This window comes from Salmo trutta, chromosome 37 (genome assembly GCF_901001165.1).
Source record: "Salmo trutta chromosome 37, fSalTru1.1, whole genome shotgun sequence".
Lineage (NCBI taxonomy): Eukaryota > Metazoa > Chordata > Actinopteri > Salmoniformes > Salmonidae > Salmo > Salmo trutta.
Genome location: NC_042993.1, coordinates 27,629,365 through 27,647,249, shown reverse-complemented (window position 1 = coordinate 27,647,249; position 17,885 = coordinate 27,629,365). Strand labels below are relative to the sequence as shown.

The window sequence follows — 17,885 nt, the reverse complement described above, 5'->3', positions numbered from 1 at the left end:
ATGATCTACTTTTACGTAATGATGTTCGGTGGCTAAGCAAGGGTAATAATGCTGTGAAGAGAGCAGCCCGTGTCAGCTGAGGGAGGAGATAGTTGCTTTTCCCAGCGAAAGCCGCCACAAGAAGCCCAACACCTGTCTAGCGAAAACGCTTGACGAGGAGTTCGTGTTAGATGTTTTTTTTGGTGACATCTTCAATTAATTGAATGCACTTAATTTGAGACTACAGGGGAGGGATAAAACAGTCATTGACATGATTGACTTACATTTTTTATTTTCTCCTTTGATTTGAGCCCCACCCCCCCCCCCAAAAAAATGCTACATTTCCCTACACTGCGCAACTACATTCAGTCATCATCAGTACAGATCACTCCTGTCACGTCTGAGTTTTTAGGAGAAACTGAAAGATAACTTTGCAACGAGATTTGACAAGTTTAAGTCCCCACAGAGGTTGTGCTGTTTGTTATAGGGACCCGTTCTGTAATGATACGGGGGGAGAGTGACTTCTCCGCAAAAGCTAGTCAACTGAGACATGCCATGCATAAAACGTTTCTATATGTGGGGGAAAAAACAACTAGACAAAGAAAATAACGAAATAATAAAGAAATAGAAAATAGAACAGAATATGATGCTGGTCAACTGAGATATGCCATTCATAAAAGGCTTCCTATGTGTAAACAAAAACGAAAGATGAAGCTATGTATGTAAAACGGACAGGAAAGTAGAAATGATTTAATGTGATGCAGGTCAACTGTCTTATAAGTACAAATGTGTTCCATTATTTAAACAATTTGATGCACTGAATAAGGCTAATCTTAAAGCACTTCAAATGAACTTGTAGCAACAAATGAATTTGAATAAAAGTGCTTTATAAGATTAGAATTGTGCTAGTGAATCGTTTTTTATACCAGTTTTAGGAAGAGTAATCTCATGTAGAAAATGTCTGGCCCCCCTGTAAAAAACTTTTTCAAATCTGGCCCCTGTAAGAATATGGTTGAATAGCCCTGGTGTACAGTCCCCATCATCCACAACATGGGAGGCTAGTGAACCTGTGGGTCAATAGTACAACAGGACACTTGGTGGAAAGTCAGAGGTTAAGTTCAAAGTGCTTTATAAACCAACAAACGACTACCACAACATTTGGTTCAAGATATTTCTGACAAGATGGCCACCACCACCAAATGATATTTCTGATCGGTGCAGGGGGGAGAACACATTGAGGTGGCCTATAAGAACAGTACCAATTCCTTTAGCTGAACAGGGCCTGGGTCTAATATTAGCTGATGGGTCTGGTGACTGGGACTTTAAGAAGACCAAGAGAGCACAGAGCAGCCTGTCTGGGATATTTTGAGAGGAGAGGAAATGGCAGGATAGGAAGCAGCTACGGAGTTCAGAGCTAGTTTCTTACCATAGCCCTTCGCATTCAACAACGACCTAGTCAGGGAAGTGGGGTACAGCTGTTTGGTGATATAATTAGGCCACGGCACCACGCCATGGGCTCAGAGTTATTCTGAAGTTACTGAGTGACAGAGATAGAGAATGAGGGGGTGGGAAGTGAGAATTAAGAAGAGGAAGGTTGGTAAATAGCTGATGTGTGCGTTTCAGGGCCCCTCGTGTTTTGAGAGTGAGGGGTCAGGCGGTCAGCTATTAGAGAGCATGTGGCTCTGGTATTCGGTCACTTCCCCTCTGTGTCCTTTTGGTTTGAAATTCCTGTGTAGCACCCTGTCGAGGCCTTACTACAGTGTTTGTCCAATGTTTTGGATGACACATTCATGAATGCATGAGCTCTTCAGACGATCGACATGTACAAACCTGGATGTATACAGCAATTACCCTTTCTTTATAGGGAACCACTCTGCCATAAATTAGCTGTTTGAATGAGATTGTATGTTACATTTAACTCAGCCACTCAATTTACTTCAAAGCACTTCGTTGTCATCTGCTATTAGCCTTTAATCACTATACCTGGAGCTTTGGAGTTACAGGTCCAATGATAGGTCTGGAACCATCTGAAACATCAATGGTCTCCTATTTCAGAAGGCTAGTATTATGTGGGGATGACCAAAGGGATTGAAGAGGCTACCGCAACTGCCAGGCCCTGTTAAAAGCGTGACTAATAACATATTTAACGGGGCTGTGAATGCGCATGAATACGCATACAACTTAACTCCTTAAGAGACCAAATTAACATCATAAGCCATGGGCGACAAAAAAACGATCACATTCATTTTAAAAGCAATGGTCTTGCTCCCGAATTAACATAAACAATGACCGGTTGTCGTTCTGGCAGCAGAATTCAGAGCAGAAAAAGGTTGAAAGGGAACTATTTCCCCCGTTTTCAGTCTACACATTTATGTTTTTGTTTACCTTTGAGCGTGTCTGAGGCGGAATTCCACAAAAGTGTTATCAGCTAAATTTAACGACGCTTAGTCGTTACCTTAAGTGTGGTCAAAAGTTCACAACAAAAAACAGAAACTGCGTCTGATTAATTCAGTCAAAAACACTTAAATATCCACACACAGCCTGATAAAATATTATGGAACCGTACGAGTTTGCACAGTTTGAGTGCCGGTTTCCAGTGAGGTGAGCTGGAGGGCTACCTCCACTCCCCTGTGAGAAGTCAGTGTCTGAGGTAAGTGTGAGTGGTGTGATTTACACCAGCTGGGTGCTGTAAAGGGGACCATAGCTGACATGATGCTATCTCTATGTGTGGGGATTCGGAAGTTTAGCCCTGGTGAAGATATCTTTTCACTGAGCTCTCCTTCATCTCTTCTCCCCCATCTCGTTGGTTCTTATATACCTCTTCTCCACCCTCATCGAAACTCTTCCTCTGAGGGAGAAACACCACGCTGAAAACATACACATAGGCACACACACACACACATGCCCGCTAGCGCGCACGCACACACACAAACAGGGAGGCCCCTGCACCGGAAGAAAGAGAGAAATGCCACCCAAACATTGTTAGCATTGGAAGAACATTAGACTCTCTAGCGACACAGACTTGCCTGTTGTTTAAAGACCTGACTCCAAACACTACGAATCTGGCATGACTTCTGTCACTCTGTGGCCGCTCCCTCTCTTTTCTTCTTTCTCTCCCGTCCTCATTCAAAACCCACCTTGTCTGTGCATTTTGCTGAGCATGGCCTTTTTGAACATGTGGGAGAGGAGGGCTACTTCCTAACCCTATCCTTCTAAATCATCCTCCCTCCTGCATCAACAACATACCAGCATTACTAGGGCCCAGAGTTTTCCCTGGTTAGGTTGAGTGGTCTGGAAAACTCCTGTTCCTATACTACAAACTTAAAAGGGTAACCCTTGCCATTAGCATTCGAGCAACGAGCCATACCTCTTAAATAGGATAGCAAAGTAAAGCCTTCTCCTTATTCTGCTGATTTTATTTCCAAATTCTATAGGGGATTTAGGATTTGCCTAATCCTTTTAACCATGCAAATACTTTTTAATTCTTCCCAAAAAGTAAACCCGATTAATATGTTGGGAAACGGGGCATTTGATTGGCAACGTAATCTCGGGTAGAAGAACCATTCATATGGAATTAACTGGATTATACTGGATATAGAGCCTTCATCCTTCTGGTGGGTCTTCCTTCTGCACTGTAACCGGTAATAAATAAATTAGATGATAAAACAGAGGAGTGAAATGATAAATGAGATTATATAACAAACAAGACATTCTATTTGCTCGCCATCTCTCTCGTCCTCCCTCAAATCAAGAGATTGAAAATGGGCCCCCTTTTGAAATCTCACTCTGCGATAAAATTGAAATCTTCAGAGGATGAATTATTTCTGTGCTAGCCGGAAGCTCATCGACACACACAGCAGCAAAAACAAGTCTTTTCTAGACCAGCTTTGATGTTGATGAAGCGAAGGAGCACTGACACAACTAGGCTATAGTAGGATGCACAGTCTACATCAAGGGGGGGTGGCAAAGTACGACCCGTGGACCCTAACCGGCCCGCCGGGCACTTCATTCCGGCCCGCTGGACATAATAAAAAAAATATATATATAAAATTAAAAAATGCCTTAGGCCGCTGCGCCACTCGGGAGGCCCCATCAAATTCATTTAAACAAACAGAGCCTAAAAAATGCGTCCCTCCGTTGAATTTCAAAATCCTGATGTGGCCCTCGAGCCAAAAAGTTTGCCCGCCCCTGGTCTACATAGTCTCATCCACTCGCTGACTCATTCACAACTATGCAGGAATAATGTATGGTAACATCCATATGTCCAGTTGAAATGAAGTATTTTCTGAGGAAAGTTATGCGAAACAAGTTGATCCAACAATGACATTGTTAGAAGCTCAAGATGATCAGTAAGATGATCACATATTACCCAATATATCAAATCTGACACCTAAAATGTGGCTAGAATACCAATCTTAGGCTACATCTCTATACGACAGCAATGTTTACATTTGTGATCACCCTTAGACATATATATATATTTTTCAATCAGGTGAAAAAAACCCATGTTTTTCAGAAATGTGTGAAGTTTCAAATGTATATTTTTGTGGATTTTATTTTACCCAACACGTATATTTTTCACATTTTCAGCTACATCTGGTCTCCGGTCCAGGGCTGACCAGAACCAACCCTGTTTAGCTTCAGAAGGAAACCAGCAGTGGGATGCAGGGTGTTATGTTGCTGAAAGGAATGTACCACAACTTGCAACTAGAAAAAAGGCAGGAAAAGCAAAAGCCAGGGTAACATAATCAAAGATAAGTCAAATTGCAGGAAAGAGGGAGGTGTTTCATTTAGTTGCTCATAAATTATTTTTTAAAAACTGAAATACAAAATGTTGCATCCATTTACAATTAATTTGCTCTCGCATTTAAAAAGTATTTCCTTGCTATACTATACAGTGTTTGTTTACATTTACTTTGTTTACAAACATTGGAGTTTTCTTACATGTTCACATGTGAAAAACAGTCACTTGTAAAAATCTAACTTGCAGTTTCACGTGAAAAACTTTGACATAAAAAATATCACTTTCACATGTGGAATTTCAAATTTGATATTAGATTTTTGTGAACATGCAATTCCACATGTGAAAATGAGGTTTTCACATGTGGACTTTTTTACATGTGAACCTGCAAATTTGCCAAATCCGCCAAATCTTAGAAGCCATTGGTCTCCAGTCCATGAACCTCAATTTCCATCTTTCTCACGTTCATTCTGAAAAAGCTGAGTGGAAAAAGCCTGGAAAGTAGGGATGCACGATATATCGGTGAACATATCGGAATCGGATGATATTAGCTAAAAATGCCAACATCGGTATCGGCCCGATGTCTAGTTTAACGCCGATGTGAAAAACTGATGTCAATGCAGACCTGCATACCTATGTAACGTAGGTACATGACGCCACGTAAAATGTTGCACTACACGTGCAACACAGCATTCCTAACCTAGCCTATAATGTCTGCTGTGTGGATCGAGCAGTCAACCAGTCGAGCAGTCATTTGAAAGAGTAAGAACATTTCAGCGAGATAACTCAATGGCGAAATCCATTAACGCCAAGATAATGGAATTCATTGCCCTTGACAATCAACCGTTCTCTGTCGTGGGTGATGTTGGCTTTCGCGACTGGTCAAGCACCGGTACACACTAACGTTACCAAGTGCGCTATTTTTCAGATGTTGCCCTACCGGAGTAACACAGTAATAGCGTCCCTGCTGTTAGCTTCACGACATATTATGGAACGTTGTTTGGGGCTTTGCGTGTCAAAAAAGATACACGTCAAATAACACTATTTGACGCGTTAAATAAGCTTTTAATTTGACATGTAAAATAACACAGTTCTATTATAGAATGTTGTGTGTTCTGAATTTGCACGTGCAAGCCAAGCACCACTACTACTATCAGTAGCACTGTCAAAGCTGTACAAAAAAGTCTGTAAACAAGCAAACACCGGCCAAGAACGATGTGTTTACAATACCGCGTTGGTAACAAAGCATTATTTGTTCGACCGCAACTTCTGGGGTAGCTAGCTAGCTTTAGCTTGATACCTAGCTAGCACCAATACAACATTTACATTTTACATTTAAGTCATTTAGCAGACGCTCTTATCCAGAGCGACTTACAAATTGGTGCATTCACCTTACAACCAGCCGGAAAACAATGACCAGTAGAAACTGCAGTCATTTTCACTACTCTTGGCAATGATTTTGGAATCCTGGTGAGTAAGTATTAGCTAGGTAGCCACTTGTTGTTTGCCTATTTAAATTGAACTTCAGTTCATGAAAATAAATATTAGTGTTGTGTGTGGCTCATTTGGTAGAGCATGGTGTTTGCAACGCCAGGGTTGTGGGTTCGATTCCCACGGGGGACCAGTACGCAGAAAAAAATGTATGAAATGTATGCATTCACTACTGTAAGTCGCTCTGGATAAGAGCGTCTGCTAAATGACTAAAATGTAAAATGTAGCTCTTATCGTGGGACTGTGTGAAATCACCTCCCCAGTCAGCCTATTGTGTGTATTGACATTTATATTGCACTGTACAGCTTTACCTAAGGATTGGGGATCAATGAAATGGGGTATCAGTCTACTCAATACCAAATATATTTTTTCCCAACGTCCTCCTCAGAGTTATCAGACTCCCAAAACATCCACACAGTATTGTTTTTCCTCAGGAATAGTGTTCAGTACACATAGTTTGACAATAAATGTGGCTCAATTCAGTTGTTTCAGAGTCCCGCAATAAAAGCTACGAAGCTAATGTTCTCTGGGTGTCACTGAGTAGACCGATACCCCATATCATTGATCCACAATCCATAGGTAAGGCTGTACAGTGAAATAACTATGCCCCCAATGCAATTTTAAGTATAGTACATTCAGTGTGATTTCAACAGATTTTGGTCAAATTAACAAATTATTGTCATTTGCTGATTTTATCTAACAACATTCCAACCTCGTTTAGCATGATATTTTAAATTATGGCATTATTCTACTATTTGTATTCATTTGCAGCAGTCAATTACATACTTTTATTTTGAAGGCTAACCGCAAAGTCCACTATTGTGGCTAATCCTCATTGTGGCTGGCTTCACATAGATGGGTCTGACCACCATTAATCAAATAAGAACTGTCTTATAAATTAGGGTTGTTTTAGATGATGACACCTAGCTATATAGTTAGCTAGCTATAGCTACTGAAACAGATTGTCGTTTTGCTATGTTTTTGGGGAAGAACATTGTTTGCATCCATGATGAGCTAGCTAGCTTTTTTTATGACCAGCACTGTAGGTGCGCCAGACAACTTTACCAGCATCAGAGCATACATATCGGTGAATCGTTATGACATATGAAATACGAGTGATAGTGTAATCAATGTGTAATAACTATGTAAAAAAAATATGAACACGTTAAACTATTATGTGACGTGCAGTCATATTCAGGTCCTGATTGGTCAACAAGCTTATTTGACACTATAACACTACTTGGCGTGTATCTTTTTTGACACGCAAAGACCCATTTACGAAACAGCACAGCACGTAAATGAAAGAAATAGGTTTGATTATGTTTTACAGGTAATGGGGACATACGTAAATGCCAACTGTCACCGTCCCTCCTCTGCAGTGCAGGGGCGGTTCCTCCTGCAGGCAGAGGAGGGTCGTTAGTGATTGGAGCCACCTGGGCTCAGGGTATTTAAAGCTGCTTCACTAACCACTCTTCTCTCTCTCTCTCTCTGCTCCTCCAGGTAGGAACCTGTTTTGTTTGTTCCTTTGTAGTTTTACGTAGTTTCCACTCAGTCATATTCACACACACAGATTCATGCATCCCTGCACTTTACATGCACCCTACATTATGACATTTCCACGCCTCATTATTTTTTCTTTGTTTAAAGTTATTACTTTGTGGTTTATAATAAATAACCTTTTTGATTGGCCTATACTTGTTGTTCGTGTCCCCTCATTTTTGCCGCAGGCTATGAGCCGGCCTGTGACACAACCAAATAACTTTTTGGTCAGTGTGGTGTGTGTGTAACCTTTATTTAACTAGGTAAGTCAGTTAAGAACAAATTCTTATTTACAATGACGGTCTACCGGGGAACAGTGGGTTAACTGGCTTGTTCAGGGGCAGAACGACAGATTTTTACCTTGTCAGCTCGGGGACTCAATCCAGCAACCTTTCGCTTACTGGCCCAATGCTCTAACCACTAGGCAACCTGCCGCCCCAATGAATGCTTAAAAGGCCGCAAAAATGTTAAATATTGGTTATCGGTATCGTTTTTTTTGTCAAGGAAAATATTGGATATCGGTATCAGGCAAAAATGTCATATCTATGCATCAGTACTGGAAAGTGTGTCAACGTGAGACTCCTAGCCCACCAATCTCTAACTAAATAGCTCCTGCAGCTGAAGCTGTGCCTGCGTAGCTAGCTGATAATCCTGTTCACTGCAGGCCTGATAGCCTGGTACTTGGGCTCCCTGACGGGGTTACACAACACAAATAGTCCTGTCGGACGCTACGATTTGTTTCCCTGTCAGTCTGCTAAGGCTCTTCATCCTCCAGGATGACGAGCGTGTTTGTACAAACTAGGGTTAGTAACAGTAGGCTACAACATGGAACTCAGTGAACAAGCTATAACGCTTTAGGCAGGGAGACACGCTCGCTCAGCTAGGCTCAAATATCTCCACAACAATGCAAGTACAGTCACAGCAATATTTGCTATTCATTAATGAGGCAACTTACATGTATAGTGCCATTTGGAATAAACGCACAACAAACAGTATTGACCTTGAAGTTTATTGATCTGTTGGTTAGATCTATTGAGCATTACAGTGCATCAGCAAGTGCGTGACCCAATATTACACACGTTGTTAAGATTTAAAGTAGGCCTAAACTGTGATACTATGGCCGACCCTCAATTCGTTTATAGGCAGTTACCATTAGCTGTGCAGTTACACACTTGACATTTACAGTAAATATCAGAACATGCCAGTACGAATCACATCAGTATTCACATGATCTGCCTCCAGAGTTCACACGTCAAGATGGCTTCCCTTCACTTTGCTCCTCACAGGTACCTGACAAGTTATTCAGAAGGCCTGAATTCTATATGATATCTCCTGTACTGTCTGTGACGTCTACAGTAACCATTTCAGACAAGTGTTATTTTTATAGTCCTCTCTGATGGGTAGAGCATACTCCGTGTGTGTGTGTGTGTGTGTGTGTGTGTGTGTGTGTGTGTGTGTGTACATGTGTTCGTGCGTACGCGTGCGTACACGTGAGTGCATTCGCGTGCATTTGTGTGTGTGTGTGTCATGGTTAGAGTGCACTAGCAATGGTATAGCTAGCCTCGAATAAGAAAGAAAGCTCTTGATTCCAGTCAGCCTGCCTCAGATTTGCAGGTTAACAACAGAGAACAGATTAGAGAGAAAGACCAAATGGTTGCCGACTCCAAGGGCATGGAACGACTGGTGGACTGGCGGTGCAGAGAGAAGGAGAGCTCAGCGGGGCGAGTGCCTGGATGCAAATCTAGGCTGCGTCCCAAATATTCCCTATAGTACCCTAATTTTGACCAGAGCCCTATAGTGCACTACATAGGAAATAGGGTGCCATTTGGGACACAACCCTAAAGAAAATAAGGATTAGAACATTAAAATATTGATTGAGTGTTCTACTGAAGTTGGAGAAAATCCCTTCTATAAATGTTCTCACACGACAACAGAGTTCGGCCAGGGCTTGACAGCTCACCCTTCATGCTTGAGGAATGTGACGATGAAGACTGGCTAAGATCTTTAACAGGACCAGTCAGTCAGTGGGCATGAGTCGTCACTTTGTTACATTTTTAGCTCATGTAACATGTTCCTCGTGAATCATTCCAGACAGCTTCAGAAACAGCTTCTGCTCATTGTCAAGGGGCGGAGATCATAGAAGAAGAATTCTGTAGGCTACAGTGCACATAATGAGGATGGCGCGTTTCCTGGACACGGCCTTCAGTGACATAGCCCGGTTCCAGATTGGTGTGTGCTGTAGCCAACTCCCATTGTCACTGTCATCCAATGACCATATGAGGTTGGCAAGACCACACAAGCAGATCTGGCACCAGGCTATCAATGACATAGCTGCTAGATAGATACAGCAGAGTCTGGTCAAGGTTTCCACGGTCAACAGGGTGGAGCTCCATTCTTATGAATCTCAGCCAAAACAAGTAACAACCCACCCATCCAGCAGCCCACAGGAAGTAGGAAGGAAGCTCTTGGTTGGACACTGTTGTCCATGGTGTGTGTGTTTGTCCTACTAGCAGAGCAGGGTAATGGATCAATGCAATCGTTCTAGCTCTTTGACAACCTCAGCTCTAATCAGTGAACACCACCTCACCTGCATTATGACACAACTACCTCCTCTCATGAATTGCCTGAGAATCTGGGTAATTCCATCTTCCTTCTGGGGAGGTTTCGTTTTGAGGATCTTAGCAATCTGCCCCCAGCTGCTTTATTCTTTACTGGGAGTGTTATTACTCACACAGAGATAATTGGCCGACAGGCTAATTGCACAAAATAGGGCCTGGTGATTATCAGGTATGTCTGATTCAGACAGAAAGTGCATTGTTCTCTATTTCACAATAAACCTATATTCATGTATTCAAATGGAGCTGCTTATCTGGCTGTGTGAAGTGGAACATTAAAATGGCCACTGACGCTCTCTTAACTGGATGACATCAATGGCTGTGCTCTGGTCTTCAGTCTAAAAGTCCTTCACTCACTCATAATTATACTTCATAATAGTCCTTATGCATTATGATGACACATGAAAAGCCACAGAGGCGAGGAGGCATTTCCCGAAACAATGCGACAATCCATGCTACTCTGATCATCTCTCATCTGACAAATACAGGGTTATGGTGTGTGTGTGTGTGTGTGTGTGTGTGTGTGTGTGTGTGTGTACCCGAAGGGAATGCACAACTGCACTCGTACTCCTGCCACATCCTTTTTGACCGGTCACTGTTAAACACTCTTATGCAAAAGTCCACTGACAGAATGACAGCATACTGCTTATAAAATCCAGTGGATAACTTTGTCCTTGAACACTAGCTCTCCAGGACAACACAGTCACCGATTGTAATTTGCACATTTAAAATCATAGCACTTGAAGAGTAAATCAATCAATCTGGCCAGATGATGAAGTTGGCCCCTGCCTGCACTTTGGCTCTGGACTTCTGATTAAAGGGCCTCTGATCTCAGTAGGCTAAATCACAGTACTCATGTGTATTCATTTACAGATCAGAAGGCACCTGGATTAAAGATACATAAACCATGAATCCCTGCATTAGAACTGGGCTAGTCAAGATCAAATGGCACAGAACAGAAGCCGTTCGTTATCCGGTTGATGGGTGCTCATGTGATAAGCCGGTTGAGGGGAAAACGGAACGGATGCCAGACCGGTGACCTCATAATGTAAACATGGGGAGGGGGTTGGGGACAGCGATTACCTCATCAAACGCGCTGTATTAATTATTAATCGTTTAGTTTTGATCGAATGGACAGTGTTTGGGTCAGGCTGTTAGAGACACTAGTCATACATTTGTTGTGAAACCTGTTGAGGAAAATCCAATGATTTAAACCCAGCATATTCTCATGTGTTGTTGTTGTCATACGGATTAGAGAATAATTAGTAGACTAGGCTGTATTGTGGAGCCTTTTTGGACGGAAGTCAATCCGGACTAGCCTATGCTATTATGAATTGTTTGTGAATGTGGTGAAATGTATAGCTCTGCTTCCTCTAGTTCCTTCCTTTTGACTAGGCTAATAATCAACACTTAGACAAATCCTCGACATGTGTTGTTACACGTTTATAGAGCGGAAATATCCCTTATTAGACTACACACATAGCCTAACAATGATACAGATCAGAAGATATTAAAGTCGTTCGATCTCAAACAACGTCGCGTTCACACGCACAGCGACCGCGCAAATGACCGGTATGACGATCATTCGATTAAAAAAAAGTTTTGTCGGGAGATACGTGAGAAAGGCCACCAGAAAATCCTCGAATTCATTGACAGGTCGAACCACAAAACGTTTCAACGCGCGTGAAATGTACACGAGGTTCAATAAAATAATAGGTAACTTACATATTGCTTCAGGCAACGCATTTCCCACCAAATCGGCGTCGAGGTCTTTGCTTTGCATTTTATTCATTCAAATCATGCGCTTTTGGGCTCGTCCTCTCCCGACCGTATGTATACTCATTCCTCAGACAGAAGGGAAACTTGGTTGAGTCACTCTAGTTGCTCACCAGCGCGCGCAGTCGACCCCTATTTCCAAATGGAGAACGCTGGAAACGCACCGGGTAGGTAGAACAACAATGTGTTTGGTTGGAAACTATTTGGGCTGCAATACCATCAACGTTCCTAAATTGTCAGGATCAGAAAGATACAGAGGGGGAGGAGAGAGGGGAAATAAGTCAAACCCACACAACAGCTGACCGTACGCTCATTGTACGGACAGTCGGATGCTGGCCTCCGGATCGGACTGTTCCATAGCCAGTAGGGGTGTGAAAATGTTATGGAGCACGTTTATTTTCAATCTTTATACCGCATTATAGAATTCACAACGAATAACATATATTTGTAGTATTATGTTGTAATGACTTATATTTGACTATGTACATGTTTAAACGTGTTTAATCAAATACTTCACATATGATACAAATGTATACCCCTTTCATTCCAAATGGAGCCAGCCGTCTATAAAAGAATACAACCTCTGGTCCATTCCAGTGTAAAGTAATTCAATGCTTTTCATGTGTTGAATGCCTGAACACTTGCTTCAACGATGCTTCAACGACCCAACCAACATTGAAAACAAATGTTTTCAAAGCGATTTTTTAGAAGTCACATATGGTAGCCTAATTATTAGTGCATCACCTGGTAGACTAGCCTACCAGGTGATGCACACTGACTAACAAAAAAACACACAAACTATCACATACACACACACACACACACACCTCATACTCACATGCACAGCCATCACTGCTGTCCCATGTCATATAGAGCGACATTGAACCACTGGTCACTTCTCGTTTTAACACTGAGTATTTGAAAACTGTATTTGCGACATCACTCATTCTAATATTTATACTACTGTACTTTGTATTAAGCTACATTGTTTATACAGACCACATATGTATTAATGTAATGGATTATTGACATAGCTCACTGTAATATAGCCTAGGAGGAGTATTTCTGTCTGTAATAAAGCCCTTTTGTGGGGAAATCTCATTCCGATTGGCTGGGTCTGTCTCCCCAGTGGGTGGGCCTGGCTCCCACATGGGTGGGCCCATGCCCAGTCATGTGAAATCCATATATTAGGGCCTAATGAATTTATTTCAATTGACTGATTTCCATCTATGAACTGTAACTCAGTAAAATCTTTGCAATTGTTGCATGTTGCATTTATATTTTTGTTCAGTATATTTTGGCACACTTATTGTCGTGCTATTGACCACGAAAAAAGTAAAACCTAAAGTATAATTCACTCTCCAGAAGTGTTTAAATATTATTATCTCTCTTCAGGGGTGCAACTTTGGTTTTAGAAGTGGGGAGGACATTATTATTATTATTATTTTCAATTTTTTTTATCCAGTCGGATAAACACTCCAAACAGACTACCCGACCGCTCAGAGGCATCCGCATCGGCCTAAAGCACACCATTGCCTCGTTTTGTATCACATTCCAATTATAAAACTGGGGGGGACAAAAATGCAATTTCAGAATTGTTACTTTATGTTGGTATGGCCAAAAGTCAGGCCAAGGTTTTGCCCTATGATTAATGCCTTAGTCTTGGTCTGCACAATTTCAAAACAACATCAAGACACCACAGTGACAACACTCTCTGTGACTACACGTTTGTAGAAGTTTGTGAAAGACCCCACAAGTTCAAGGCCATCATCAATGGAAACTGACCATATAAAATGCAACATTGTACCATGTGAGAATGATATTCTCTGAACACGTGTTGTTCAAAACTCTCATGTGTGCATCTCAGGTAGGCCTAGACTGACCCTAGTCCCTAGGAATTATTATACCAACATGCACAACCTAAATCTCTTGACCTTTGACTCAGGAGTGGGATGTAGACTCACTTTAATTAGGATTCTCATCACAGTGTGTAAAAGATGCTGATTCCGTCGACCGTTCCAGTCTGATGGATTAGAAATTTGCTGGGGATTTGGACTGTGAGGGCACATGCAGTGAAAACAAGAGAAGAGGGTGCACAACGGCACAATTATTGGCACATGGTTTGGCATACCAAACACAATAATTGGCATGAAACATGCTTCTCCTTTATAGTAAAATAATGGAACATTTCAGCAAATTATATGATAAAGTTATCCTGCGTACATTGCTACGATATATAATGTTCTTTGTAGAGAGACAACTCTAGTCAGTGTTCTTGTGTGTGAATCAGATTATTTTTTTTGCTGTGATGGATCTGATTTATATCAGGACTTGTTAAACAAGCCATGTTCCACCCAAGATAAGAGCTTTACTGCAATGTTTGTGCTTACAGAAACACCATGCCAATCTGTGCCAAAACAATGCTGGAGAAGTATAACAAAATGAAACGTCTTCACAATTCTTTAGTATGTTCTAATACAGTATTCCAATAATATTTGTTATGCAGTCTAATGGGGCTTATAAGGTAATTTAGCAAACGGCGACTGCATGCCAAATAGAAGCAGAGTGGAAATACGTGTTTAGATTTCTTGATTTCATTAGTTCATCATGCACTGAAAAAGATACAAAATGTACAAGCTTTTCCATAATGGATCTCTCCACTCGTTCCGACTGAAGCACTCTATCCCACGCCTGTGGATTTCAAGGAGCATCTGCCAAGGAGGGGGCTGCGATGGGGGGGTAATCGGCACGCTTGAGAGGGGACCCCCCCCCCCAAAAAAAAGACCCAGTAGGGCTCCTTTGTGCAGCTGTTCAGCCGTTTTAGCACAAACCCCCAAGAGCCACCTGTCACTGCAACTAGAAAGGAGCTTGTGTGTGTGTGTGTGTGTGTGTGTGTGTGTGTGTGTGTGTGTGTGTGTGTGTGTGTGTGTGTGTCTGTGTGTGTGTGTGTGTGTGTGTGTGTGTGTGTGTGTGTGTGTGTGTGTGTGTGCTGGGGAGCAGGGGGCTTGTGTGTGTGTCTGTGCACGTGCTTGATTGTTTGTTTGCATATCTGACAGTTACATTTTTGAAGAGGGAATTTCAAATGAAAAGAGAGGAGACAGAGATATTCAGTTGGACTTGGCTTTGGATGAATCCAGAAACCTATTCAACAATCTTTCATTCGTTTTATGATTTGGTCTCAGTAGTATACCCAAGAGCCTTTTACAAAGATATGAGATGAATAGGAGCAAATGAAGCACTTTCTGTTGCCTGTGGAGGTCTTTACCACGTATATGAAATGAAGATGAATTGAAGACTGATGTGAAAAAATATGTATAATAGCATCGAGGGAAGAGCATGACGTTTCATTTTCAGGAGATGAAGAGTAAATTAAGAATCAATATCCTTCTGCCCTGCAGTCAGGCATAGGTTCATGTACAGTGGAGAGCAATACGCTAATAAACATGTGAGATTACTATTAAAAATGGGACAAGTACTTTACATTTGGTGTTATCAATTTGATATAACATAAGAGCTCATGATACATAGACTGGGTTGGATATGCTCATAGCTCAATGTTGCATAGTGCAATAACCTAACAACCGTGTTGGCAAAACAGGTTGACTTTGTATGTTCTCTTTCTGTATACTAGAATGTGCTACTGTGAGTGCTGCAAGCTGGAGACCTAGAACATTGTACAGTTAGACCTTTCAGCATGACTTCCCTGCATGCAGTATTTGGAGAGATTTGGGAGTTTAGTGCAAAGGTTTAAAAGGTTTATTCACTACCTCTTTAGAGCTCCTTGCTTTGGCTTTGTCATTGTAATCCCAATGTTTCTGCCAATCTATCCATTTTTCTGTACTGGCACAGAACAGTAAAGAGCAACTTGCCATGGGTAATTTTAATGAGGAACAATGCTTTTCTTAATTAGCTCTCCCCGTGATAAACTACTCTTCATACTTTCATACTTTGGACTACGTTGTAACTACACATGGCGAAACAGGGATGACATGGCATGTGAACAATTCGATCAACAATACAAAAGCACTCTTTGCTTATTTCATCCTGTTTATTCAACTTGAGAAACCTTTTAACGTCCTTGAATGTTTCACATGGACTGTAGCTGAACAAATGCAAACCTTTGGAAATCTAATTTTATTTGTCACATCCTTTGTAAACAACAGGTGTAGCAGTGAAATGGTTACTAACGAGCCCTTCCCAACAATGCAGAGAAAAAAAAGAGAAATAGTAGAAAAAAAAAAAAAATTAATGAGAAGATTAAAGGATCAGTGTAGAGTTTAGCACACAGAACAACATTGTGTTCATTTGAAATGTGTCAATCTTTATACAGGAAGCAAAGGAAATCTGGTCCCAGATCTGTTTGTGCTGTATAACCAACTCTTATGGTTGTTATCAAGGCTATAGAGCACAAACAGATCTGAAACCAGGCTAAAAGGAACTAATTGATTTGATCACAGATTTCTTAAACATCTCAGTTGTGATGACAAGAAAAACACACTTTTAAAGAAAGGTTTGTAGATTGGGCCATTCTATAGGCCCATAATACATAACTGTGACAATAACAGTAGAAGTAACATAAACATTTTAGATGGTCTTCTACCTGGAAGTTACTGATTCAAGCTTTTTCATTTCAAGAGCCTTTTTCTACTGCCCTCTCAAACCCAAGCTTGAGGGAGAAAAGCAGTCTTGCACCCTTTCATTCTATGTGCTGGAGCACACTTCTTTTTAAACCTCCTTTTCAAGAGATCTGCAAATGCACCTAATCTTTTGTACCCCCTCTTTCCAGGGTATTCATACCCCCCACACCCCTCTTCCCCCCATCCTTTCATCTGTCTCTCAATGACCCCACACACGCAGTCACACAAAGGATTAATATGTTGGATAAATCTTTTGATAAACACACATTTGCTACAGCCTGTGGTGCCAGTGAACTTATTGCATCTGAATTATCTTGATAGATCCACTGCACACCCAGTGCATGACGCAAAGTTCTCACCCTATCTTTAAAGAATATGGGTATGACTGTTTCTCTGTGCGCTGAAGTAATGGTTGGTGATAAGGCTACACAAAGGAGTCAGTGACACTTGTAAAGTTGGCCTCAAAAAATACGGTACCATTCAAAAGTTTGGACACACCTACTCTTTCCAGGGTTTTTCTTCTTTTTTTAAACTCTTTTCTACATTGTAGAATAAAACTATGAAATAACACAAATGGAATCATGAAGTAACCAAAAAAGTGTGAAACAAATTAAAATGTATTCTTCAAAGTAGCCACCCTTGAATGAGTAGGTGTGTCCAACCTTTTGACTGGTACTGTGTACATGAATAACAAATGAATACAGAGTCGTCTTGTGCAAGATTACAAAAGCGACACATTCGCAACTGTGTGTAAAAAGCCAGATTCTTCTCTTTTTTTTCTTTTACCTTTATTTAACTAGGCAGGTCAGTTAAGAACAAATTCTTATTTACAATGACGGTTTAGGAACAGTGGGTTAACGGCCTTGTTCAGGGGCAGAACGACAGATTTGTACCTTGTCAGCTCGGGGATTTGAACTTGCAACCTTTCGATTACTGTTTGAGAAGTTCCAACTACTGAACAGCGAAGCCACTTGATTGTTCCAGAACACCTGTAAAACAGAAACACAAGTAGGCCTATGAAAGAAGCTTTGAACAATGAATAACAAATAATTCCATGGTTGAATTACATTGGGTTGACTCAATTACATTGAGTTGCCTCACCTTATT

At 41.3% G+C, this 17,885-nt stretch overlaps 1 protein-coding gene across 10 annotated transcripts in view; it reads right to left on the bottom strand.

The window, feature by feature from the left end:
* LOC115177196 (MAP7 domain-containing protein 1) overlaps positions 1–12,458 on the bottom strand; it is a 65,405-nt gene extending 52,947 nt beyond the window's left edge. For all 10 annotated transcript variants that reach the window (XM_029737761.1, XM_029737762.1, XM_029737769.1 and 7 more), the window contains exon 1: positions 12,091–12,458. In XM_029737761.1, coding sequence (XP_029593621.1) covers positions 12,091–12,157 — 67 coding nt within the window. In that variant the 5' untranslated portion in view covers positions 12,158–12,458. The remainder of the gene's footprint in view (positions 1–12,090) is intronic.
* Between the last annotated feature and the right edge of the window lie 5,427 nt (positions 12,459–17,885).